The sequence below is a fragment of the Centrocercus urophasianus genome, unplaced genomic scaffold (genome assembly GCF_019232065.1).
Source record: "Centrocercus urophasianus isolate 14NV4802_14NV808 unplaced genomic scaffold, USGS_Curo_1.0 seq_34, whole genome shotgun sequence".
In the NCBI taxonomy this organism is placed as follows: Eukaryota; Metazoa; Chordata; class Aves; order Galliformes; family Phasianidae; genus Centrocercus; species Centrocercus urophasianus.
Genome location: NW_024884911.1, coordinates 3153934 through 3180856, shown reverse-complemented (window position 1 = coordinate 3180856; position 26923 = coordinate 3153934). Strand labels below are relative to the sequence as shown.

General features: G+C 47.8%; 1 protein-coding gene across 1 annotated transcript in view; it reads right to left on the bottom strand.

Moving 5' to 3' along the window:
- Positions 1-26923, bottom strand: part of COL27A1 (collagen type XXVII alpha 1 chain) — a 126098-nt gene that overhangs the window by 63222 nt on the left and 35953 nt on the right. The window contains exons 8-16 of the mRNA XM_042830756.1: positions 25684-25728; positions 24796-24849; positions 22946-22990; positions 21206-21259; positions 19966-20010; positions 11066-11119; positions 7266-7310; positions 5486-5539; positions 5044-5088 (exon numbers count right to left, since the gene is read on the bottom strand). Of these exons, the coding sequence (XP_042686690.1) occupies positions 5044-5088; positions 5486-5539; positions 7266-7310; positions 11066-11119; positions 19966-20010; positions 21206-21259; positions 22946-22990; positions 24796-24849; positions 25684-25728 (441 nt within the window). The remainder of the gene's footprint in view (positions 1-5043; positions 5089-5485; positions 5540-7265; positions 7311-11065; positions 11120-19965; positions 20011-21205; positions 21260-22945; positions 22991-24795; positions 24850-25683; positions 25729-26923) is intronic.

Sequence of the window (26923 nt, the reverse complement as noted above, 5' to 3'; positions counted from 1 at the left end):
CTTTCCCCTCTTCAGGACATTCTAACATGTTCTGACTCCCTAGGCAGAAGTATGTATTCCTATTCCTTCGAGAAGGATTTCTGGAGACAGTTGGCTATCTTGTGTTAACCCTTTGCTTTGCTCTGTGTATCAGATAACCTCTGGAGAGCACTTCCAACCTCATTTATTGAGTGGTTTACTTAAGTGAAGGGTAAGTCAAGGATAGGGCAGAGAAAGGAAAATTCTACAGGGGAAGTCATGGGAGGAATGACAACAAAAACTTGGTACACTGACACTACCCAACCAAAATAACTGCTGGAGGAACTCTGTCCCATGCACAGCACATGCACTGAACTTGACTCCCTGGTAGGGGAACAAGCCATGCAAGAGCACAGAGCTGTATGGTTAAATGTACTTCACATGGAAGACATATGGATGTGCGACAGAGCCAAAGTCTACAGAGAGATGACAGAGGAAGTCTGCTTCTACCCCAGCAAAAACCACCCACGTGTTATCAAAGAGTTGAAATAATTCTAATTACTGTGGTAACTTGCTGGAGATAATGAAATTGTGAATGGTTTCTACTTCAATTGGGAAAGATTTGTTGGATGCAACTTTTCCAGAAGGAAAATACTAAAGCAGTGTGCAGATTCAACGGCGGAAACATTTCATGGCTTCATGCTAAATTAGATGTTTTGGTAAATGTTCTGAGAACATTTCACTGAGCCATCTTCAAAACAAGTCTTTTATATAGCAAAATTGAAATGCTCTTCTAAAAAACGTTAAATGAATTTTAATCCTTTTTTTTGTTGTTTTTAAGCCTGAAGTATTTTAATTTGAGTCAAACAACCGACATTCTGCTTCATCCAAGCTACTTTCCATCTCTTCCTTTTCTTTTGGCAAAGCATGCAAATGGAAAAAATCAGCTATTTACACAGCTCCTGTTCGGATGAACTGCAAGTATCAGAAGCAGTAGAGATGGCCAAAAGAATACTGCACGATCCAGCTCATTTTACAGCCATTGCATGATTTCTCTCATCTTCTCTGAATTTTCCACTTATTTTACCTACTCCATGGCTTAAAACACCAAAATCAGCAGGCAGCCAAATCTGCCAGAAAACAGCAGGAAAACAGGGGTTTTTTTTGGAAAGCAAAATCTTTGCTCTGAAATCACAGTCTTTATCAGCTCTACTGAGGATGAAAATGCAAATCTTTAATCTTCTACACGGACAGTGTGAGACACCAAAGGACTCTGTTGGTGGGGATGGGAGGAGGCACAATCTGGAACTGCAAAGAGGATCTGCCCGTGGGACACTGCCTGTGCTTCGTGTTTCACCTATAAAACTACGGCAGCTCCAGAGATACGAGGCCCCTTTTAATGCAATGCTGCACACAGTGGGCTGTGAGGAGAGAGACCATCTGCAAACATGCAAGATGCAAAGGTCTCTGTGCAAAAACCCTATCTTGCTCTTGTTTGGGCATTTCTGCCATTTACTTGGCACTGTGAGGGGAGCTAGCAACGCAAACCTATAAGAGGCATCTTACTGAGCCACGCCTTTCACCAGCTGCACTCGTCCTGATTCATAAAACACCTTCCAGTGAACCAGCAGCTGGGATTTCCCCTGATCCTTCCACCTTTCCTCTGTACTCATCACCTCGTGTGGTTTCTGAAGACCACTCTGTTTCAGGCTTATACAATTTCATCTCTCCCGCTAAGAGCAGCCCTCTCTGCCCCTTCTCCTTACCTCCATGGAAACATATACATGGAAACATAAGAAAGACCCTTTTTGTGGGAGAGCTTAAGCTGCAAAACCCACCATTAACTTACATGAAGGATGCAGAAGGGGCTGCCTAGCCCTGACATGCTCTGCACTTGCCTGCCTGAGTACATAGACGTGATTTATGCAGGAGTGAGACTCTGCCCCTTATTCTAGTTCATACCTGAGCATGTGATGCATGCATTCGGGTTGCAGAATGGCACCCTGAAAAACACTGACTGAGGCAACATAGGAAATAAACCCTAAAATACAATGAAGGAACCCTACCATGGCAAATGGCAACAGCAGCAGCATTCCTGAAGGATGCAGCATTGCAGGGAGCATTTGTGGAGCCCCAGGACCCTGCACACCCCACCCAGCCACCCCACGCTGCATTTGGGTTTTAAAGATTTCTGATGAGGATGCTTTTAAGTGAAGGGAGTTTTCCTCAGCTACAAAAAGACAAATCTGCACAAGGCCACACGCTCGGCACGTGCCCAAGGCAGATGAGCCATGCAGGGGACTGCCGACATCTAATTAAAGCTTCATCAGCACATCCACAGAAAGAGCATCCATGAGTGGTGGCCTGGGCTGTGCTCCAGATACCCAGAGGTGCTGGGTGCAGTGCAGGCAGCACCGCATGGGTGTGCAGGACAGGCCGAGTTCTGCAGGAATATAATGGGAAAACGACCATCCCTTAGGAAGGAGGATGTGGGACACTCTGAAAACCCTGACCGCCCCTCAGGTGTGGATGAGTCCAGGAATGGTGGTGGATGGAAAGCGTGAGGCCCCTCAGGGATGCTCTCATCTGCTTCAAGTTGCTAATTACAGATGGTTAATGACTGATGGCAGCATGGAGTGAGATCTGTTGATCTCCACGTCTGCTAATCATGGAATCACACAATCATTCAGGTTGGAAAAAACTTCCAAGATCCCCAAATCCAACCCCAACCCATCCCACCATGCCCACTGTCACATCCCTCAGTGCCACATCTCCACTAGAACACCTGCAGGATGGTGTGCCCACCACTCCCTCGGCAGCTGTACCAATGCATCACCACTCTCTGGAGAAGAATTGTTTGCTAATATCCAACCTGAACCTCCCTGCACAACATGACAACATCATCTCTCATATTATTGCTGTTACCTGGCAGAAGAGGCTGACCGTCACCCTTCTAGCACTTTTTTTTATGCTTGAAGTCTAACTGCATTTACCAGCTTCCTGGTACCACGATGGAACAGAAAGTTGCTGTGCAATGGCTGGCTGTGACTTCTGACTAGTTAGCTAAATTCTACTTGGTACTTGCACCCTGAACGTCCAACAGGGAAGGGAACTGTTATTTGGGATGTACCCAGGCTATGAATGAGGATCTCTGCAGAGGCAGATTTGCAAACACTCATTGTCTGGAAATGTATCAAGAATGGCAGGAGGCAGACTTTCAGTCTGACAGACAGAGGGAATAAATACACGATGCAGGCAGGTTGTTTATGTTTCCGGTCAGAGCCGAAAGATAGCTCTGTCTGAAGATGATGATGGAGAGTTATAATGAAGTCAAAATCTAACAGGCAGAAAAATAATAGTAAGCAATTAGGGAAACCAGTCAAGATTTTGCAACCTAAAAATAACAGCGGCAAAAACCATCAGTGACAGAACTGCATTTAGACTGTGAGCCCCAGAAGGCAGAGATTTTCCCTTGCTACAGACTGAGCAACTGCAGCAAGAGCAGCTGCCATTTGCATTTCTCAGTGGTACCACAGCGTAAGCAATTAAAGCACAATGTAAACAAGCTCTAAGAGGGGATGAGTGTTTTTGCTCATAAAGGCCAAATCAGAATGAGAGAAAATAAAATGGCTTAAAGGCACAATTCACTAAAGAATCACGGGATTCAGTGAAAGCCAAGAAGGGAGACTGTCCTGTCCAAGGGAGACGCAATGGGAGAGGGAGCAAAAGACGGAGAGGAAAGCTTCCCATCACCCCAGCGGGGAACCTGCAAGACAGTACAGGGCTGTAGGGGGTGGTGGATAGTTCTGCTCTTGGGGCTGTCACGAGGATGTGAGAGATGCAAATTGTTTGTGTAACATCATAAGAAGAACTGGAGAAATAGCGGGGATAAACACAGTGGTCTGTGTGAAGTGATTGAGACTGCACTGGCCATGAAGGTTGATTTTGCTAAACGCTGACTTAAATGCTGTCCAGTTCTGATTACATTCAGCCATTTCTTCCAAGGAACAGACAGAAGAGATGAAGAGATTGTGGGCTTGGGAACTGGTGATGAGCCAAGAAACCAGCTCCAACATCTTAAACTTGTCCTAGAGAAGACGACTTTCTCTTGCTCTCTCATTCCTCTCTACAAAAGTGAAAAGGCAGCACAGGAGAAATGGAACTGCAGACAGGAGCCCTGGCAAAGAGCTTCTGTAACGTAAGGAGAGTGGAAATAACTGGCTTGACACCACTTCCTTCATGTGCAGTTCTGGGCTGCTAAATCATTCTCTAAAAGCAAACATCTAATAAGAGAAAAAACGTCACACAGAAGGAGGAGAATACAATTAACGGTCATTGTGCATCGCCCTCCTAAGCAATCAGAGCGATGGCTGCACCTCCCACTCCTTTAGACCAAATAAATCCTGCAGCTGAATATCTGTAGGAGGATGGTTCTCATGACAATGAGACATTTACACACGCAGATTCATGCTGATTTAGCTCAAGCTGCGTGTTTTTGTGCCAGCAGCACTAAATCATTGCAATCAATGCCCCTCTCCTCTTCTCTTTTTCTAAAGTGATTTATATCAGTTTGGCATAAGGCAATTTCCTCTTGGCAGGAAGCAGTGGTGAGGTGAACCTCTCGGAGCAGGAGCAGAGATACTGAACACATCCTGGGGACCAGCGAGCTGTGCTGCTTTGTCATATCATGTTTCCCCCAAATGCATTAATGCAAACCCACTGTCAGTGCTGTTGGGCTTTCATCTTCCTCTCCATCCCATCATGTAACCAATATAAAAACATAAAAGCCCAGCAAAACACCAAATGATCGTATGGCTACCAGCTCTCCCACTGGGTCAGAGAAGCTCCAAAGGGCTCAGCATAACTGATCTACTCTAGGGCTATGTGAAAAAGAAGATGGGACAGATATCACAGATCAAAGAGAAATCAAAACTGCACTTTCAAGAGAGGGGAAAGATGGAAGGGTGGGAGCAAAGAGAGCCAGAGCGGAGGCACTACCATGGTGCTGAATGAGAAATGGAAGCTGGAAAGGGGATTTCACATGCAAAATTAAAACACAGTGCAATAAGGGAGTATTCAGATCACCTTATCACCTTTCAGTCCATGTTCTCCAGGGTTTCCCATCAGCCCCTGAAAAAAAAGAAAGCCCAGAATGAGATTGAGCCATAGCAAAGACTTGCTCAGGTCCACGGTGGTACTGGTTGCTCAGACCCTCAGCACTGGCCCAGCACAGCCCCATGGCCCCATGCCTGGCTGCTCCCTAAGCACACTCCTATGAACCTTCTTCACATAGTTTGCTCTGGAGGCACACGGGGACAACACCCCTGGCATCCTCCAGTAACTTACAGCTACTGCAGACCATCAGCAGGATGTGGGTCCAGCAGTCTTGTGCCTGGGTGAGGAGACAAGCACTACTGCTGCCCATCCTCTCCCTCAGGATGGTCACTGCCACCCAAGAAAGGAACAAAATGATCTTCAGTGCTGCCAGGGAGGGACAAGAGCTCCCACGGCACCGCTATTCTCTCACCTTTAAGCCCTTTGGTCCTGGATAACCAATAGGTCCAACAGAGCCCATGTCACCCTAGTGAGAGAAAGAAAACGACCAAAGACATTAGGTTCAAAGCCAATGGGTTCAAATACCTCTCCCATCCAGTCCCTCGGTATCCCTCAATTCTTCCTGCTTTCTGAATTTATTTTCTTTTCCACTGTTTGAAAAATTAGAGTATTGGACAAGGCTGCCCTAGCAGCATGGCCATTCTGCTGCAAACAGACAGCACAGCATCATATATTGCGACCTGCAGAAGAAACTACAGCCCTGGAGGACCCTGGAGTTCACAGCGCCTGTGTGTACCTGCATGCACACGTATAAAGGAAAGCCTTCAGTGGCCGACATTTAAATGGGCTTTGATTGCCCTCAGCCCATGAAGGGAGGCAGTGATATGCATGGCCACGTGTCAATAAACAGGGCTGGCTCTGGCCAGCCGTCAGGGCCCCAACAGATGCCCTTTTCATGCCTCCCAGCATAAAGGCTTCTTGTAGAAAGGCATTTACTTAAAGCTTTGCCCGCACAGCTAATTAGGGGAGCAAGAGGCTCTGGTTTTGCTTAATTCTGCTCTCCAGCCTCTTTCAAACAGTGAACCCAAACACCTGCAGCGTGCGGAGGGAACAGCCCTTCCCTGGGGTGCTGCTGCAGGGAGGAAGGAGGGCGTTGAGCATGGGCCAGTCTGGAGCAAACACCCAACGCCTCTGCAAGCCCTACAGAAAGCTTGGGACAGGAGATCTGGGGAGAAGAATGTGGGGGGAAGGGCCCCATCTCCCAGCAGGATGGAGGGGGTCACCCTTAGATCAAAACTGCTGGAGCATCATATTTGAGGGACGTGGTCAGGGGGTATGGTGGTGATGGGCTGATGGCTGGATTTGGTGATCTTAGAGCTCCTTCCCAAGCTTAGTGATTCTATGATGCTAGGATTTTCTCTGCTTTTCCTGCGCTGAGTCCAGAATTCCTGGGTTGGGTGCTCTATGTCTATATGAATGCATCTGGGACCTTGCTTTCAGCTGGCTCCTGTAACTCAACTATGGAAAGGCATAAGGAGGGCTGTTTTCAACCTTCATGGCGAGTGAGCTTTCCATGGATGATCACAGAAAAGGAGCAATTCTGAAAGCTGTAGAGCTAACAGGACCTACCAGTTCTTGTGCAGGGAATGAAATATCTTAAAACAACTTCTAGGCCCTAAATTTAAACTCTAACATGTTCAGCTGGACATTCCCTAACCCCAGCACAGCTGCCAGCAATGAGCTGCCACCCTTGCTTATAGACATTTATTTCCTCCAGGGAAAAGATGGAATAAAGGATGGAATTTGGCTGTGCATGTGGTTACCTGGATTAGTATTGGGATGGTGGGAGCATGCATGACATTCCTGTGTACCCAGAGAACAGACAGTTCCTGCTTGTGGTCTCCCCAGTGAGCAAAAACTGTGCTCCCTTAGGTTGCTGCTCACAGGGCCTTGCTTTGTAAAAGACAACAGATTCTGGTGTGGAATTAATACTGCATCTTTGAAGAAATACCCTGGTAAATGCTATTAAAGGGTGAGTTATCTAGCAATAAGTGCACAAACAGTAAATATTGACTCTGTTTCCTTTTTGCTTAGAGAGTATTTGCTCCTCTCCACCTCCCACCCTCCAGCCATCACACCTCCCCCACACACAGCCATCCCCTGCACAGGAAGGAGAAAATCTGTGTGCAGTTATGCACCCTGAAAGGGTTAAAGCCCTGAGAAGCCAGATCTCCATTTGTTTTTATACTTACAATGAGTCCAAGGACTCCAGGAGGACCTGGGGCTCCCAATTCTCCCTAAAAGGAAAGACAGACCAACACGGTTATGGACTCTTTGTAGACAAACAGAGGCTGAAAGGCAGCTCAGTGTTTCAAGGGCTTGAGGGCAGGGAAAACACCATCCCTCCCTCCTCCTTCTGTTCCCACCCCGTGCAACTCCTTCCTCCAGCCGAAGTGATGGAGAGCATCCATCGTGCGGCTGCTTGGCCTCTCCAGACACTGGGCTGCTTGTTGCTCCACAGCTATTTGCAGCTGCAGTTCCCTCCTGGATGGATGAAAGCAGCATTTCACACACTGGGCAGGCAGGGGAGAGACTGGAGCTGCCCCAGGCAAGGGGGAGGCTCAGGAAGAGAGGGGTCAGCAAGGTGAGGATGGGATGGAAAGGCAAGCTGCTGCTCTGGAGTGGAAAAGGTGAGAGGCTGGGGGTGGTTAAAAAAGCATAAAGCTTGTTGTAAAGGAAGAGCACAGATGAAAATTAAACTGGGCAATTTGGGGAGAGAGTATGATGGCTTTTGTGCTGGCTGACGGGGCCTGGAAGCACATTTTGCACATGGGGTAATGTGAGCTGCTCCTCACTGGGAGCACACAGGTAGGGCAGGGTGGGGAGCCAGCAGCCTCGTCTAACGCTGTCTCACCCAGCTGGGCTCAGAGCTCCCCATTTTGGGCACAGGCTGCTCTGACTTCATAGCTTCACCACAAACCCTTCTGTGCCAGCCTCCCAGGGGCAGGCAGGTGCCCAGGTGCCAGTAAGTGCTGGTGGCATTCTAGGGGGAGTGCAGCAGAGAAACTGTGTCAGACCCACACCAAAGTAAGTTCCCAGGTACTTTAGCAATCCCTATGGGATCCTCAGCCAGTCCCTCGTCTCCCTTGCCACATTTCCAACACCCTGACAGCGGTTTGTTAGAGCAAGGCCCTGCCCTTGCACACCTCCATCTCCAGCAGTGCCTCTCCAAAAGAGCGCATTGGAAATCCTAAACTTCCTGTTGGCTCAGACAGCCCTTCCCCTGCTCTGGATCACGCTGGCTACTCTGACAGAGCAGCTCAGTTTACAGTGCACATCTGGTGGAGTCCCCTTCAGTGCAGTAAGGCTCCCCTTTTAAGGGAAGCTTTGCCTATTGAGAGAATGAAAGAAAAGGGGACACAACGTGACTGACCGTGCTCAGCTTTCTTGTGCAAAGGGTTACGTGTGTTTATTTTATGGGAAGTGGAGTAAAGGACTGTTGGGCAAGCACACACAAAAAGCATTTCATAATCTCAACCAGCCAAAAATTGCTTTTTTATGGCCAGTTCCTTTCCTGCATACTTGGGACATCTGTGGAGCAATTGTTCCTCACGGGTGGGATTTCTGTGTCCTCAGAGCTACTGTAATAAGGTCGGCTTTGAGCATTCAGTCACAGGCTGGTGCTGGCAGAAGAGGGAACATCCCCAGGGATGGCACAGGAGCTGTTCAGTTCCCCAGGAAGCTCTGCAGGCTCTGGAGATGGCTGGGATGAAGAGCATGTGGACGCTCAGCTCTTGGTCCCAACAGGCACAGGTGGGACCGCCTCGATTTCTGACTTATCTCACATGGGTATTCCTCAAGAGAAAGGGTAAAAGTGGAAATGCACGGCCTCGTACCTAATGCAAAAGGATTTCCTCTTGGAAGAGGAGGGGGTGGATTCCTCCGGGAACCCAGGCAGGACCAGATGTTATCTGAGCTGTTCCCTAGCCTGGGGAAGGGGGATTTACAGGTGTTCCCTTCCCAGTGGTCAGTCAGGACATGCTGAGTCCTGACTTGCAAGAGGAATCACGCTCCATCCTCCTTTGCAGCACATGAGTCTGGCACAGGGACAAGAGACAAGAAGATGAATCAACAGTCCACTTCTAATTCCTGTGAGTAAGAGACTAATTGGAGTGGCTAAAGTGCTCCGGGAACCGAGATCTGGAATGCGATGGCTCAACAGTTCTCAGCAAGCTGGTAGGAGGGGAACCACGTCCTGTGGCTGTGAGTCTTTGCTCTGTCTGGTGGTGATAGAAAGAAGGTGAGAGGCTGTCGGCTCTGCCATCCCCATGCAACAGCAGCAGCAGAATGGAGCAGCTTGGGACCCACGGCAGCCTGCCCACCATTCAGCTGCATACCCCACCTAGCAAACTCGGCATATTTGTCTGTTCCACAAACAGACTTTCTGGCATTTTTCTGCGTCTGTGACTCTGCTGGTGACCCTGTGAACCTCCCTTTAAGTCAGCCCAAACAGTCTGTTTTCATTCTACGATCTCCAAGGCACATTAATATTTAAAGGCTGTTGATAAGATGAAAGAAGAGCGATCCTTCTGGATGAATTAACGGAAAGGACATTTGCTTCTCCGCGATGCTCTGGGAACTGGCATTCAGCTAACTCTGAGCCCATATTCTGAATGGACATAAGACTATTTGCAAATTTAAATGAAAACAAAACAAGTTATTTGGAAAAAAAACGGGACTCTTTCTGACCTCCCTGCTCTTCCTGGTGGGCTGGTTGGAAATAGCAATACAATCTAGAAAGTTTTCTGCTTTGGGACTACTGATTCCGCTCTGACCCATGGCTTATGCTGATTGAAGGATGGGAAAAGTCCTGCAGAAGCATTCCTTGGGAATCTAGTTCTTTCAGTTCACTGCAATTGTAACTCTTGTGCTAAATTCCCACAAAGGCTGTAGCATGGCTGAGCATGGCTTGCTGGTTTGAGTTGCTTGGGAAAATAACTTTTGTCTGCATTCATGATGAATGGGAACTTAAAGACACATAAGGAGTGGGTTACCTCACACATTGAACACCATGAGTGATTATGTGTGAATAACCAAGACAGTATGAATTTACAACATGAATCAGAACTCCTCATCTGCTAATTGAAGAAGAACTGAGAAAGCCATTCAGAAAATTCAGATAGTTAATACATGTGGGAACTTATACAGTCCAGAAGAGCACGTTTTGTGAGCAGCAGAAAACACAGCACGCACTCAACTATTTGGTATTAAGTGCTAAAAGAGCAAAGCAAAATAAATCTCATCAGCATCCAGCTGCTTAAACGGTCCTTGGGACCATCCTGACCCAGTTCCCAGGAGACACATCTCATTCTTAGAAAGTCAGCAGGGGTTAGATAGAGACTGGAGAGAGGTCAAGGACTCAGGGGCCTGGAGATTTCTCCCAGCACCATGCTGGGCCAGCTGAGATCCAGGCAGGGCAGCAGGAGCCCAGAGCACCAGGTCTGCTCCTCAGTGCACCCAGGCTCTGGAGCAGGCAATCTGGCACTTCTTGCACTACCACTGATGTCCACTTCTGATGAGGAAAGGTACTGAGCTTGAAGCACTACGACAGTGCATTCCTCTGTCTGTGGGCCCTGTCCTGCTACGTTCATATAAAGCTCCATCCAGAGCTCGCTGGAACCAGCAAAGTGATTCCTGTGGCTCTGTAATAAGGGCAACACCTTCCAGCCGTGGCTTGCTCACCAGGAGCAACATCCCAACCTTTTCTCATCTAATTTTTCTTCTAGTCACATAGCATCTATTGAGACTGAGGCACAGGGAGGGCGATGGAACAAGGCAGAGCTGAACAGCACAGGATGAGCTGGCAGATACAGGATGCTGAGCTGAACACAGGAACTGGGAGCACGAGCAGGGTGTACCTTTGTTTTTCAGGAGGGACAACAAAATACCAGCAGCTGCCACTACACTGAATACCTTCTTTCAGCTCTAACTAGCATCACATGGCAAAGCATGCTGTCTACCACAATGGAAAGAGGAAAAGCTGTGAACTTACTGGGTTCCCGTCGATGCCTGGAGGTCCTCGTTCCCCAAAATCTCCAGGAAAACCCTGAGAAGAGGAGGAAAATATTAGTGTTACTGGTACCAGCTTAAGAACTGCTCCCCTTGCATTCAGTGCAGCACTTCAGTAGCCAGCAGATCAGAAGGAAGCCCAGGCCAACAGCCCCCTGGTCATACCCCACCCACAGCACACTCAGCGAGCTGCTCTGCAAGGCCAGGAGTGCTTCCCTCCCCTCTCCTGGGGCGGATGAAGGGTAATGAAAAGTATCATTTACCAGGCTCAGCCATCAGCTGTGCATTAACCAGTGGGAGCCTGGGGAGGAAAAGTCAACAAGGAAACAGGAAGGCTTTTTGCTTGGCCACGCTGTGGAAAGCAGCCATTGCTGAGCTGCTGGGTCTGATGCGTTCACATCAGCCTTGCCTGTTCCTAACAGTGTCTGTCAGCCCTCAGCACGCTTCATACAGCAGGCAAGGCTTTGGCAGTGCCATGTGGAAAGTCAGTGTGTGCATAGGGGAGAAAGGTGAAAATCAGTGCTTCTGTTCTGGTTCACCCAAGTCCTTCAATATGTCCCAACAAGGAAAATGCAGTCCTGAAGGTTATGCTGTATGGTTGACAAATGAAGTGTTAATCACACGTTTGCAAGACCAAACTCTGCATCTAAAGATTAAGAAATGTTCTACTGATAAACACAGTGCCTCCTTTAAAGTCGATCCTGAATCATTTATATTCTGGAAGAGTTCATAAACCTTGCTGCAATGACTGTCCTCCTCAAAAATGGACTGTCAGCCTGAATTATTTCCCACTGGTGGCAATCATTTTAACAGTGTCTCCTTCTCACAGGACAGATAAATAGCTTAATGCCTGTTGGATCCCATAATGCTTAATGGAGCTGATCAAAGATGCGTGGAGAATTCTCTCCTGTGCACCCACGACCTTGCAGCTTGCCAAAGGAACGAACACTTCCGAGCTCATGATGGTCCACACTCTGGAGCCACAAAGACCATGTTTACTACATGAAAAAAGTCACCACTTACCAAAAGTCACCATCCTAACTTATTACACTATGCTGACTGTGGACATCAGGATGGAAAACTAATGACTATAGTCAGAGCCAGACCTCCATTCACCTTTGGTGGCTCACAACTCCTGGCCAACACAACCCTGTAGGAAGATACCTGCTCACAACCCAGGTGAAATATGGGAGACCTGTTTAAGACAACTAAAATTTTGTTACTGGCTTCTGAGCCAGGATTTCACCTCTGTACCACTTCCCTGTGGTAATCAGTATGCCCTCATGAATGGATGCAAGCTATTGCTTATTTGCTTGGATTCCATAACTCTATTTTACGAGCATCACTGCGAATGGAAAAGTTGTCTACCTTTCCAGCTGGGCACTACATCCCTTAAGCCTGTGCACAAGCCAAGAAGCTGTGGTAAGCAGCCACTGCAACAGCCTTCTGCCACCTAGAGACAAAGATGTCAAATATAACAAGAAGGGGAGGGTTGGAAGAAGGTAAAATCTTCTTTAATAAAAAAGAGAGGAAAAATAACTCTGCTACATGCTGAATCAATCAGATCAGAAGAGATATATGTAAGGAAAACTCATTGCTCAAAAAAAAAAAGAGTGCCTTGTAAGGTTTTGCTGTTTACAGTCATACAGCTGGCCAAGGAAAATATGAGCAGGCACAGACTGATACTGTACTCACACTGCTGCAGACTGCAGTGCCAGCCTTCAGCAGACCCTCATCCTTCTTTCTGCAAAGGGCACAGCTGGGCACAAAAGGACCCACTGATGCCATCGGGCCCTGGGGATGCTGAGGTGTCCTGTATGGAGCCAAGGCCTTGTCCAGTTGGGAAGGTTTCACTCGTTGTAAGTGGAATTAAACTAATATGGCTATGGCTGCATAGTATCATCTAGTGAAATCCTTGCTTGATTAAGAAATTTGGGTTAAATCTCTTCCACAGTGATATTAGCATTGCACTCTTCTGCCAAAAAATAAAAAAAATTAAAAAAAATAAAAAAATCCAGATAAGAAACTATTTAAATTCACGTTTCCCACTAATCTTTTTTTTACATCTCAGTTTCTTGTTCTAACCTCACTGCTCAGAGACAAAGACATTTAAACAAGCAGATGATTCCTGTCTCCAAGGCAGAGCTGTGCACCCAGATGAGGCCACTTGGCCAACCCTGCCCAGTAGTGGTTCCACAACCAAACCCCTTCATGGTGCACTGTGGTCCCCATCGTGCAGCTCTGTTTCCATCCTCGAGATGGAAAGTGGTGAAACTGGCACGAAATTGAGAGCCTTTCTCATCCTGAGCCCATAGGTCTCTGGGATGGTGCTCGGTCCCATGATATTTTTTGGCTCACAATGTAAAATAAACCCAGAAGAGGAGACAATGGAAAAAGCAGTTTTAAACCCCTCACATCCTCACCCAGGCTTTGAGCTTGGCAGCACAAGGATTAGCACTTTAGCACATTAAATGAGACCAAGGCTGGTGACTGTGGCATGAAGGAGGATGTTTCAGCATCCCTACAGTCTCCAAAGGCTCAATCCGGGTTGTGAAAGCTATTACAGCACAGTTCTGGTCACAGCAGGAGGCAATCAATCTGTTAAGCACCTAATGAAAAGAAAGCACTTTCTTTCCATGGGGTAAGCAGTAGCAGCTTAAACCACAATTACCGTTCCAGTGACCACAGTGTCCTAAATTCATTGGCTCTCACATGTCTGCAAAAGCTGTTTTTTCAACCCTCCTGCCTCAGCCTTGAGGACAGAGATGTTCCTCGGAATAAAAGCTGTGCTATTCAACCGAAACAAACAGCCTAGGAAGTACAAGAGGACTTTGTTTTCCCCTTGGTTCCGTCCTCCTCTTCCGTCGGAGAGCAGCTTTGTGCCCCCTCCCCTGAGCTCTGCCCCAACAGCTCCGAGCCCAACCTGGTTGGGAACACACGGGTCGGTGGGCTGTCTGCTGCAGGAGGTTTGGGAGGGATTACAGAGCCCATGCTCTCCCGACCTTCCCAAAGTTGACTGCAGAGGGTTGGTTTTTTTTTGTTATTGTTTTTTTTTTTTTAGGTACAGCATAATCCATTGTTTTCTCGAAAAATTGGGATAGCAAGAATAACACCCTAGTGGAAAACATCCAGCTGTGCATCCTGAGCTGTGCATCCTGAGTGCTCCCCGGGATGCATGGAAAAAGTCAAGGACTGGGAAGGGACAGCAAAGGGCAGCAGAGCTGGAGGGAAATGCACGCCTAACAAGTTGTGCCGGCAGGGAGCCAGCTCCTCCGCAGTGGCTGCAGTCAGGTATGAGAAAACTTTTGGCTCCATCTCTCAGCTGGGAAATACAGAAGGTAAAAAAATAAGAGAGAAGCCCAGCTGAGTGGATTTCACATTGTCTGAAGGAGAAATTCAATGAAAGAAGCAAGGTGGTTCTTGAAGCGGGATTGGAGAAAAGCAATACAAGCAGAAGCAAAACCCAACGACCCTGTGCTTCCCTCTGTCCCAACCCCATGCAGTGGCTGCAGTTTGTCCTCACATTGCTGGAGAGGGAGCTGACACAAAGAGATGCAAGCTGGTTTATCCCAGATAAAACCAAGAAGTCTGAAGCTGAACCAGTAATTAAATCTACACTTTTGAGGTCTCATAGCTGTGCCTCAACTCCTGTTGAGGAGGGCATCCTCTCCTACACCACCAGACAGACACTGGAATCCTTTGCAGCAGGGGATAACATCCCCTTATACCTCTCCTTTCCTTCTTCCTTTGCTTAAAACAAACAGAGCAGCCTGTCAGCCAGAGGGCTGCTCCAGGTCTGAACACATGGCACCAGCTCTCATCCCTGCAAGCCACTGTCCCCAGGGAAGCAGGGCCAGGTGATGCTCTGAGTCCTTTGCTTCCCAAGGCCTTCTCAGGTGTGCGCCCGTGGGTGGGTGTGTTATATGTGTACAACATCTGATTCAGTTTAGAACACTTTTCCTGATGGAGTAAGGGAGGCAGTCTGGCAGCTGCTGCTCCGAGGAATCCTGGCAGCTCTGCACGCCAATAGAATCCTTCTCCAAAAATAGGATTTTATTTTCCTGTTGGCTGAAGGTGAAACTGCTCAAACCAACCGGCTCTCCTGTCTTGTCTGCAGAAGGCTGCATCTGCCAATTGGCTCCATCCAGGTAAGTCTCAGCCCAGGAGCCTCCACAGGGATGGAGCGTGCAAGTCAAACAATTTAAACAACAACAACAAAGGTAATGGTGGGGAAGCAGGGCTGAGGGTGAGAGAAGGCATTCACTGGGAAAAAAAAAAAAGAAAAAGGAAAAAAAAAAAAAAAGAAAAAAAAAGAGGGAGAATAAAATAAACAAATGGAGCTTATGTTGGCAGCATCCACCTCTGAGAGCGTTCTTGGTGGAGAACGCAGACGTGAGCCCCGCACCGGCGGGCACGAGGGCTGGCTCACACCCAGCAATGGTTCCTTGAGTGGCCCTGCAGAGATCCTGGCAAAGCCCCCATGCCCAGCCCACTTGCCAGCTTAATCCACGCAGCTACATAGCCTTTGCCTTTTGCTCAGTCTGGAGCTGGGACTGCGGCAGCTTGCATCCCAGCAGAGAGGGGAGGCGCCACCCACAGCTGGGGACGGGGCTGGTGGCCTTGCTACTTCACATCTCCATGTCACATCCTCTTTGGATTAAGATTTCATGGCAGTTTTAGAATAACTGCCCTTCAGTTCCACCTGAACGAGAGCCAGCGTCCACTGAAGCCCTTTCAGCCAAGCAGCACTGAGGTTAACTTGCAGCCCTCCACCCTCCCAACCTCCCAGCTCACTCCTTCACACACGTACGCGCTCTCTTCCCGCTTCTGTCGGGCTCTGATAGAGTGCAGATTACACAGAATCAATTACCTAATGCTCAAGAGCACTGAATCTGCCAACACTCCTAATTATTTAAGGCCAAGATTTCCAAGTCTAGCAGCCTCCTATTTAAGAAAGTCGAGATCAAAATGCTTTCAGAGTCGAATGTGATAGTTGCATTAGTTTATCTTATTTCTAATGAAAAACACTTTTGGTCTTTGCACTGATTTATAAATGAACATTTCCCTAATGGAAGAAGGATGCTCTTGTGCTTAGGACATACTGATGTAATTCTTCACAAGCTTTCTGAATGATGATGGATGTTCTTGGAAACAAACAGCTGAACCTGACCTGGGACAGTGGTTTGAGGAATCCTTTGTGGTCTGCAGAGCTCACCAAGCACTCTGGTGGCTCAGGTGCATCAGGCCTGAGCAGCTTAGCTATGGAAGAGCAGGTATTTTCTGAGGATATATATACTGATCACAGTGACAAAACACACACGGCTGGAGCATTAGCAGCCCACGTGAGCTGTAGGTAAGAGCTCTTAGGGTGTAATCCTAAGTCACGTTCTTACAAGGAAAGCCATACGGGCAGCCTTTCTGCACCCTTGGGAGCCCACTCAAGTGAAGTACAGCCTGGCAATTATTTGTTAAAATAAATACTTGGAAATGCTGTCACCAGTTTCCCCAAGTCTCAGCTTATATATATGCTTTCGCTTGGTTCTCTCCAAATGCAAGGAAGGACCTTAGCTGCGTCCAAAGCAGAGAAAAGACTGGAACAAGAAGAGAGGAGAGGCTTAAAGCCTCAGCCTCTGCACAGAGGAGCCAAATTTGTTTTCTCACTGATTTGGGTTATGCCAGTCTTTCTAGACACATGGCAAGACAGATCTCCCCCATTGTTTGCATGGACAACAGCTGTGGCTGTGTAGCTTGGCATTCACTGAGTTATCGCAGCCATATATCAAAAGATTGGAGGAGGCTGTAAAGCGACACCTTCCCAAAGTCTGCCCTGCTTTTTGCTATTTCAGATGATGCAACAGTCTTCTCATTTCAGTAGGGAGTGCACGGGTACTGCATGCTCTTCTAACAACTCATCAGATGGAGAGAAAAGAGTATTTTAAGGATGAGTGTTCACTGGAGGCAGAAGTTAAGACATTAACGTCATAAGTCAAGATGGAAGAAGACAGCAGACATGAAAAATAGCCTGGCAAGAAGGCTCTGCTGCATTACAAGCTGAGAGCTGGCAAGGGGGACCTCGGCTGTGGTCAGCTCTTGGGAAGCGGATGCCAGATTAGGCAGCTTGCCACCATACTGATGCTCACAGCAAATCCTGAGGCCATCTCAGTGGCTGCCAGATCACTGCTCGCTCTCACAACCTCCATGCTGTGGCCAACAGGCAGAGAGAAGGGAGTTCTGGCATCACCTGTGCGCTGATCCCTGACACTCAACACCCACATGCCACTTCATAGATCCTCTTTGCACAGCACCTGCACGGTGGACCTGAGCACATAAGGAGGCTTCATGTGGTTGACTGAGGTCCAGGCGTGGGACCAGCAGCAGCAGCAAGTCATTAGGAGGAGAGAAAGAGACCACAGATGTCTTTGCTTAATTGTAAACAAGCTTCAAACAAATCCAAGTATTACTAAGAATGTAATGGAACAAAACTTGCCTTCCTGTCTCTTTTAAAATAATACTGCTAAAAAATCACATTATAAGCTAAAAGCAGGGATGAGTGTTGATAGTCTATATATGAGAGAAAAGGACGACACACAAGCTCCATCCATAACAAAGGTGAACCAGAGAGAGCTCAAACCTCTTCCAAAATGTTTCCTGAAAGTTCTCCTGTGTTCTCTCTCTCTAGCAGGACTTGAGACCTTCTGAATATGTTATATTCTATTTGAGGCTTAATACAATCTGCACTGCAGCTATTTCTTGCCCAGGGGTCAGCGGTGCCCAGCTGCTGGAAGCACATCTGCCTCTAGTGCTGCAAGGAGAGCCGGGTGGGAGCTGGAGCTGCCTGCTTCTATGACAGATCCACGATGTCCCTCATAGTTCTGCAGAACTTAAGTTCCCTGGAATGCTTTCAAAATCTGACTCATGTCCAGTTCGTCTATTTTAATCATTTGCTCTTACATCATTCCAGGAGGCCCACGGAGTCACATGCAAGTTCCCCCAGCCCCCTGCTCCTCTTAATCCGCTGCTGCCTCATACCAAGCAAAACTTGGTAGGGAAACGTATTTGATAACAGCTCCTTCCCTACTCCCAGAGCTTTAACCAGCCTTGGATGGTAGCTAATAAGGGCTTCCAAGAGCTCTCCATCGCAGTGACAGCACTGAAGCAGAACAGAGCCAGCAAACCTAGCAGAGAAATCACAGCCGGCTCACTCACACTGCAGCCCGGCTGGGAGACAGCAAGGGCAGGAGATAAGTGCTGGAAAGGGAACCACGTCAGCTGCTTCCTCCTTTCCATTCTTCCAGTGATTTCCTGAGTACCTCTGGATGCCACAGAACCTCTTAGCTCACGCTTGGAAGTACAAATTGACAGCATCTCTCCATTCAAGGTTTCCTGCTAAACCTGATATCATGAAACAGGGATGGAGCCAAAACTCTCTGAGCAGAACACAGGCCCTCACTTCTCAAGATCCCAGCCCAAATGCCTCATTGGGTGAGAGATTCCCCACAGATCCCAGGGGATCACCAGACACAAGCTTTTCTTGCCTGGAAGACCACGAGCAGCAGCCAAACAACAGCTGGAAGGCTTTGAGCCTACAGCGTGCGCTGCACAGCGAGCAGAGAGCCTGTACCTAACGACAGTTGCTTTGTTTGTTTTACTCTGGTCAATGAGTCATCCTTACATTGCCTGGCTCGCTGCACTTATTCATCGCAGAGGCTTCTGGTACAATTTGTGGATTTAAAGCTGTAAGATTCGGTACAGATTTCCACCACTGCTGTCCCCCTTTCCAAAATCTGCTCCATCTCCCCCCATCCCAGCAGGAGGAGAGCTGCCAGCCCAGATGAGTGTGGCACTGTCGGGCTGAGCTGTCTGCACAGCTTTCACTGCAGGAACACCAAGCAGTGGGTGTGGGATCCTAGAAAGCACGCACTTGCATGCAAGGAGGACAAGGGGAAAGTGATGGATTTTTCAGTGTGTGGGTGAGAGGACATTTTACAAGGAGCCTCTGAGTGCAATGATGTCAGGAGACCGAGAGGCACTCAGGCCAACACGAAGAACAAGGTGCAAAGGCAATGAGAGGCACCAGAGCACGCACACATCTGCTCTCTGCACTGCCTCCTGGAGAAACAGCTTGATGCAGTTTGGCAAAGGAAGCATGCAGGAGAGCGTGGAAGAAGGCTGAAATGGGAACAACTTTCCCTTCTGCCCTTTTCCTGTTTCCTCTGCTCATTTCTGTACTTTTCCCACCTACTACAGGCAGCACAAAACCCCTTCTATGCGTCTTTCAGCTCCACCTCATATTCAGTCCTACCTGTGTCACCTTCCCCTCCTGGCCAAGCTCTTGGATTTGCCTGGACACAGCAAATACCTCCTTATCTCTTCTGTCATTGCTTTAATTCTGCTCCACCAAGGGCAGAAAAGTCTCTACACCAAAATGCACTGGCATTATACAAACCAGGACAACACAAAGGCTGAAGAGAACCACAATCAACAGAGGCAAATATGATGGGATGGGTGAGAGCACAAAAATTAAATGTAACAGAGCAACAGGGACCCGGGTGCTGCTGTCACAGCGGGGAATTAAAAAGCACATTTAAGGAAGAGGCTGTATGGAGGGAAGGTATTGGAAAAGAGAATGTGAGCAGTGTAGGATCCAGGGGAGCATGGAGAGAGTGCAACAAAGAACAAAAGGGCAGAGCATGAAAGAAAGGAAGAGAGCAGCATTTGTATCTTCGGCTTTCTTCCTGCTCGAAAAAAGAGACATGGAAAGGTTTGTTTGATCTCCCCACTTAGTTCCCAGCAGAAGATATCAGGGGGCCCAGCCAGAAGCCAGATGTTTTGTTTTCAGTTTCATTCAGCAAAGTCTGCATAATAGACGAGGAAAAACTTTACCGGCCTACCCATCTTGCCCCTCTTCCCAGGAACTCCAGGGATCCCCTGCAAGGAAAACACAGAGAAAAAAAAGAATAATAGGTCTGGTTGAGAAAGCAAACAGTCAACCAACAATGCAAAACCAAACGAGAAGAGAAAGGGGAATGCAAAACAGGCTAATGACTGCGGCATTGTTCGGGAATCAAAATGTCAGCTACTTGCAGCGAGAGCAGAAGACAATTAACCTTCACCCACTAACTACGGCCCTCCCTGGGGACGCACGCAGGCAGCATCCACACCCAGGGCTACAGGCTGAAGCTTAATGCCTGCTGGAGCAGTCATTAAGCTACTGGGCTGGAACCGACTGAAGGCCACCGCCAAGGCACTCGCTGGAGAACTTCTGTTTATGTTTCTTATTTAGTTATACAAGCATTAAATCAGCGACTCTCGAGCACAGGGCAGTCCCCTCCCAGGCAGGCACACTCACTCCCACATGCTCCTGGGGCCTCTCTGGTTTTTGGAGCTTGCGTTTGAGGAGGAAAAAGTGAGAATGAAACAGTCTTCGTCTTACAGTGCCCTTCCTTAGGAACTCATGCTGTGGGAAGAGGGAGTCCTTGGGTGGGTAGAGATGAGGCAGGTGGGAGTGCGTATGGGAGAAGAGCAAAACAGCAAAGGAGGTTCTGTGAAGCTCTGACCGTGTAGGTTTGGAAAAGACATGAGGGGAGGAGTGGGAGGAAGGGAGGACACGTGGGGACAGCAGCCACAGGTACTTGCCCTTCCATGGGCTTGACTGCCCAACTTGATGCAACTGGAATGAAAGCTACCATCAGAAAACCCCAGCACTGCTCTTCCCAAGAGGCACACAGCTTCAGCTGGACACCCAAAATCCTGGGGTACAGTGGCTGGGATGTTGCTCATGCGGGCACAGGGAATTCCCGCTTATGTTCTCACCATTCCCAATTCAACTAACATGGACTTAGAAGGAGGAGGAGGGCAAGCTTGGAGTGAAGGACAATACAGAAAAACTGCTCCCCAGTGCATAAGCATAGCCTGATGATCCTGCCTAAAGACTTGGTTTCCTGGAGCCAGTGTTATACAGGGAAAATGGTCTTCTTACAAGGGCAGAGACAGGCTGAAGAATGCATGTTCAAACATTAGGCATGCTTGCCTCCTTTCTCAGAAACAAGGGGTAGAGGTTACAGCAGGCTCTGAAGAACTGTATTCATGCAGCACACCAAGGTTTTCTTCACAAAATACTCACTCGTTCTCCATCAGCCCCTGGGAGCCCAAATAATCCTGGAAGACCAATATATCCCTAAAGAAAAGAGGAAACAAGTAGTCAAATACGTTTCTCCATTAGCAGCCAGTCAATCTATCATCCCTGAACAGCAGAGCATCCTCCAGCGTTGGTCAATGGCAGCCGTGATGAAATAAACCTTGAGGCAAGTGTATATGCCCATGGACTGCATGGTGCTGGCTTCCACGATGTAGTCCAAGGGCACATACCCTCACACCAGGGATCATGAGGATTCCAGGGAGGAAGAGCCAGCAATAAGAGACCTTACCTGGGCTGGCTATGAGTGTACCTGAGGGAAACGGAGCTTGGTTCAAAGTTAGCAAGAGTGATAGCAAGAGTAACCCATTCTTTTCACAGTCACCAGCGATTGCTGCATTTTCAAGCATGCAATGTTTCTGTCCAGCTTTGGGATCCTGCTCAGACAGGACGCACTGCGTAAAATGCTACATTTCCTTTCCCTCTCAACAATTGAAGCCTTGTGTTTAATCCTCTTTGCTCAGCAGTTAGCACAAAGTTACCTTGTGTGCTGGTCCTTTGCAAAGGACCGTTTGTGCCAAACATGCAGAATCGAGAGGAAGCGAATTTCAGCGGGGAGCCCCCTCTGTGGCACCTTGCTGTTACAAGAGCCAAATGCTAACAGTGACTTTCTCTCATCTTTCTCTCTCCATCATCACTAAATCTCTTACGGCCAATTCCACCACATTCTTTCACTGGCCCATCACTCCCTTCGGGTCGTGCTTCCTTTGGGGATGACATCCCGCTGGGAAATACAACCGTATCAAAGGATGCTGATATCTTTGCCTCCTGAGCACCAAGACAAACCACCCGACTCCTGCTGGACTGCACTGTAGTGGGTGCACCAGGGAGAACAGTACAGAAGGGAGGTGAGCATGCTGTGCTCCCCCAGGCCTTCCTCCCTCCCTCCCCAGCTCAGCAATACAGCTAGCTAGAGGGCCAGCAGTTGTTTATGCTTTGCAGTTTTTCTAGTGATGAAATCCAGCTGGTTGAATTTATTGCCTATAGAGGAAGTATGACGTGTCAGGGAAGGAGAGGATTTTATTGGGTCAGAAGCTCGTTGTGAATTTATAATTGCGGGTAAAGACCAGAATTTGATTCATGGAAGTCATAATTGTTAAAGAAAGAGAACAAAATCTTTAGCAACGAGGGAGAACTCCCAGAAATTTTTTGACGAGCAAAATGGGGAGAACAGAAATACTAATATTTATATTTGCACATGAGTTAAAGACGCCGGTTTGCTCTTCTGCATGATGATATAAATCAGTCCCAAACTCGGGACTGCACCCAGAAGAGTCCATATTCAGCATGATGGAAGACCGCTGAGCCACACTTATTGAAATTAAATTGGCCTCAGGGAGCTGGGGCTTGTGGGAACTTCACACTGGGCTTCTGTAGGAATTTGGATCCTGTTCCTCCCTCTGCTGCACCATAAAGGGTAGTGACTTCACATCCTCAGCACTATCAGTGATCTTTGGTCTTGGTACGTTCAGAGCTTCATTTCAAGAATGTAACAGTGCCTCAATAAACAAGTAAGTTCCTTGAGGGCCTCTGTAAACAAGGTGTGGAGTCCAAATCCCCCAAATCCAACGACTTCAAAGAATTTGTCTCAGGATTAAAAAGTTAAGCGTAAAAGTTCTTAAGAAGCCCTTAGTAAAACCAAGCAAACACAAATCAAAGGCTGCTTACCCGACTGCCTTTTGGACCAGCTTCCCCTATGGGGCCAGGTAAGCCCTAGAACAGAAGGGAGAAAACAAAGATAAATGTGGACGGGCTTCCATTTGCTTAATAAGCACTGCCAAGTCCCCAGCACTGTCCCTGCGTGGCTCTGCTTCTGAGTCCAATGCTCATCAACAAAGGGGAAACGAGACAAAATGACACCAAAATCAATTCTCCTGCAGCTGGGGAGCTGTGGTTCTGCACACAGTGAGCCTTCCCTGGGGCTGAAGGAGCCCTGATGCAATGAGAAAGCCCTTCTGATTTCTACAGCCAACAGAGCTGTGTAGCAGTGCAGGTGCTGCATATCTCCAACCCTTTTGCAGCATCCACAGCTATGGAAAGAATTAAAAATACATTCCCCATTCCCCTTTCTGTCCCCTCAAAGTGCAGTGAAAAGGAAACCTATAAAAAGGCATAATGAATTTGCACGTTTATTGTCCTCCAGCAACTTTCCAGATCGATACTTCACCAGTTCCAAATGTTGCTGGGGCTTTTTTTTTGGAAGGAGGAATAGTAACAATTAAAAAAAGCCAAGCCTGTATTTTCCTTAGCTGGCAGCACTGCAAGCTCAGCCTGGGATCTGAAAGTCATGTTGTGCTCTTTTCTGGCTCATGCACTGTTGCCAGTCAGAGGTTTCAGCCATCGGGGCGAAGCGAGCAGCTCTGCCAATGATGCACAAATCAGAGTAGAGCCAAACTCTCATCGCACAGCAGAGCCAGCACAGCTGACAGCAGTAACAAGTAGTAAAATCTCATTAAAGTAAACAGCCCTGATGCTGGATACACACAGCATTCAGACATGCTGGAAAAAAAGCTCCTTTTTCTTTCTTTCTTTCTTTATTATTTTTTTTTTTTAATAAAATAAAGAGTCGCTTTCTTGACCCAAACCACATCATAAGAAAGTGCTTTTGTCCCTCATATGTCAAGTGCAAATATTTCACCCGGCCTATCTGATGGGCAGCACACAGCTGTGAGCTGCTAAGCAGCATTCATTAGCCTTGTATGTCCATGATAGGCTACGTGAGCCATCTCATGCACGTTCACACCTAGCGTGCAAATCTCTGAGCGCCCTTCAGCACGCAGTCAGGTGCACACAACTCCCACCCGGTCCCACCACCCCTACGTGCCGCCTACCATCAGCCTGATTTGGGATTTAGGGCAGATCACGCTGCTGACTGTGGGTGGAGGGCAGTTGTTCTCAGTCCCACACTCAGTGCATCGGGGTAAGAACTCGCATATGAACTCTCTTAACATCAGGAAGAAAATAGAGGCTCTGACCCCAACCTATTTCCCTTCACACATTCCTCCAATCCTGAAGTTTTCTTAGAGCCTTTTTTTTCAATGGAAAACAAAGACTTGATTTTCTTTCATCTTTTTTTCTTGGCAGCTGCAAATGACTCACATATATTGATGGTCTGTGTATAACCTTCTACAGATGAATATATACCCATACCAGCAAATGTGAGATTTCAATCAAACCTTTTCAATCAGCAGCCTTCTGCCCCAGGTTTCTAACTTGTTCATGTCATACATGCAAGGATTTGCCTAAAAGTGATGGGTCAGCAGCTTTCAGGCATGCTTTTCTGCTCTGCTATGTTTTAATTTCTGTTCTTTTTTTCTCCCATTCCTGTATCAGGCAGATTTTGCTACAGAGATTCAAGTTGTATCCATCCTACGCACAACATCCTTTCTAACACGTGAGTGAGGGGTCATGGTATCACTGCACTGACTTTCGTGGGCCATGTATGCAGCAGTGCATGTGTTCACTGCCTGCACACCCACAGCCCTACTCTGTGCACAGCACGATGAGATTTACTGCACCTGCCTGCCAGGATAACCTTTGGCACCAGGGCTGCCGGCTGGTCCTCGTTCACCCTTTGGAAAGAAAAGAAAAAGAACAGGGTAAGGGGATGGCCACACACCTGGGGAGCATTTTAGCTGCTTTGAACTGGGGTGGAACGGATTAGATCTGTGATTTAGTCATAAAGCTGTGAAATAAATCTATAGAGACAAAAATGTGAAAGGCAAACGGTGGAATAAACGGACGGAGCAAAAAGCAAGCAGGAAAGCAAGGCAACATCATCCACACGTCCAGCACGTGTCGGTCTGTGCCCTTCTCCCTCCATCTGCAGTGAAAGCAGCAGATAGTCCGAAACAAGGAGGCTTAGAGAAGGTGTAAGGCTGCATCTATATCTGGCATATGGAACCGTTTTGCTGCTGGGGAAGCACTGCCAAAATTCTTCAGAACTAAACGGATTCATGTATAATATCCTTTAACATCATTGCTAACAGGGCCTGCTATTCATTGCCCTTTTTTTTTTTTTCCCTGAACTGCAAACATCAGACCTAACCAAATAAAGGGGGGAAGGGGGAGTGGGGAATGGGCTCTGGGAGGGAATTACATGTTAGTACTTAATCCGATGCAGCTAGTAAACTCCAGCTGAAATTAATGTAAGAGAAGGAAGGGGGAGCAGGGTAAGCTGGTATTTTTTCCACCACACAGACCTAACATGGTTGAGCAATAAAAATTAGAAATTAAATTTAGAAACCCCGAGGCAGCCTCCTCCCACCAACATGCAGACTGATGTGCTGTGCCTCCCATGTGTGCACGGAGCTCCCTGCTCCCACTGATGTTGTACGGCACCCAAAGCAGCGACAGTCATCCCATCCCTCTCTGTAGGATCAGGGCTGGGAGCTGGGAAGACTCACCTGGTCTCCAGGGTGACCTGGTGGTCCAGGGTAGCCTTTGTATCCCTGTTGAAATAGGGTAGAAAAGATGAATAAGAAAAAAAAAGAATGGTTTTGGTCTGAAGTTCTCTTTGCAAGTAGGACTGATGTTCAGGGAAGAGGCAGTTCTTTGGGTTTGGAATGGGAGCACACCATCACAAGCTTTTACCATGCACTGCCCAAATCTTGCTGATGTTCTCAGGCTGTGCTGGAGGCTGCTCAGCAAGGACTTGCTCCATCCACAGCCAGAGGGCTGCAGCTACACTCAGGTTTGTAACCCACACTGTTCCCCTTAATCCTTAGGAAACCACAGGCTTATAGGGCAGAGGGTTTGGGCAGGTGCAGAGATGTTTGCCTTCAGAAAAGCCTGCATCTCAGCTGTAGATCTGAAGGCCGTGGTGAAAGCACTGATCATTTCTGTACCGTTTCACCCAGCCATCCTTGCTCCAAGCCCTACACATCACGGGTCTCTTGCATTTTGGAGAAAACCCTCACTTTTGTTTTAGAACTGGAAATGCCACAGGAAACACCAGCAAAACCATTTACTATCACAGGAAGCTTCAGTTTGGTTTCCAGCTCGAACTTGTCTCCCTTCCGGCTTTTCTAATCTAATTATTATAAGGCGTGACAAGATCCAGAGCCCTTCTTTATGGAGCTACCTAAAATGGTGAGCAAGCTGCCTCTTCACTCGCTCTCTTCCAAATTGGAGTTCCTTTATGCAACTTGCTAGCAGGCAGGTGTTGCAGGCTTCAAATCACTCTCACAGGTCTTTCATAAATCTGCTTCGGTTTTTCTGTATTTTTTTTTTAATGCAGAACAAAGGCAGCCTGTTCAGCTGCAGACTGATCAGCGTGTATTTGGAGTCCTCTTTCCCCAGGATTTACCTACAGTCTCTTTCCAAACACCAAGGAAATTCTGCACATGGCAGGCATGTCAGGTTTTTTGCTCTTTCCCTGAATCTGTTGCTTCAGCTATTTAAAACTCATCTCCATCAGGTGGAGTCAGAGCAGATGAAGAGATTACAGTAGGAGTGGTGAGGCATTGGGATAGGGTTAGAGAGGTGGGGGATGCCCCAGCTCCAGAGACACCCAAGGCCAGAGCTGGATGGGTGTCTGAGCACCTGGTGGGGCTGTGGGTGTCCCTGTTCACTGCAGGGAGTGGGACCAGATGGCTTCTAAAGGTCTCTTCCAACCCAAACCATTCTATGATTGCATTCAGTTAC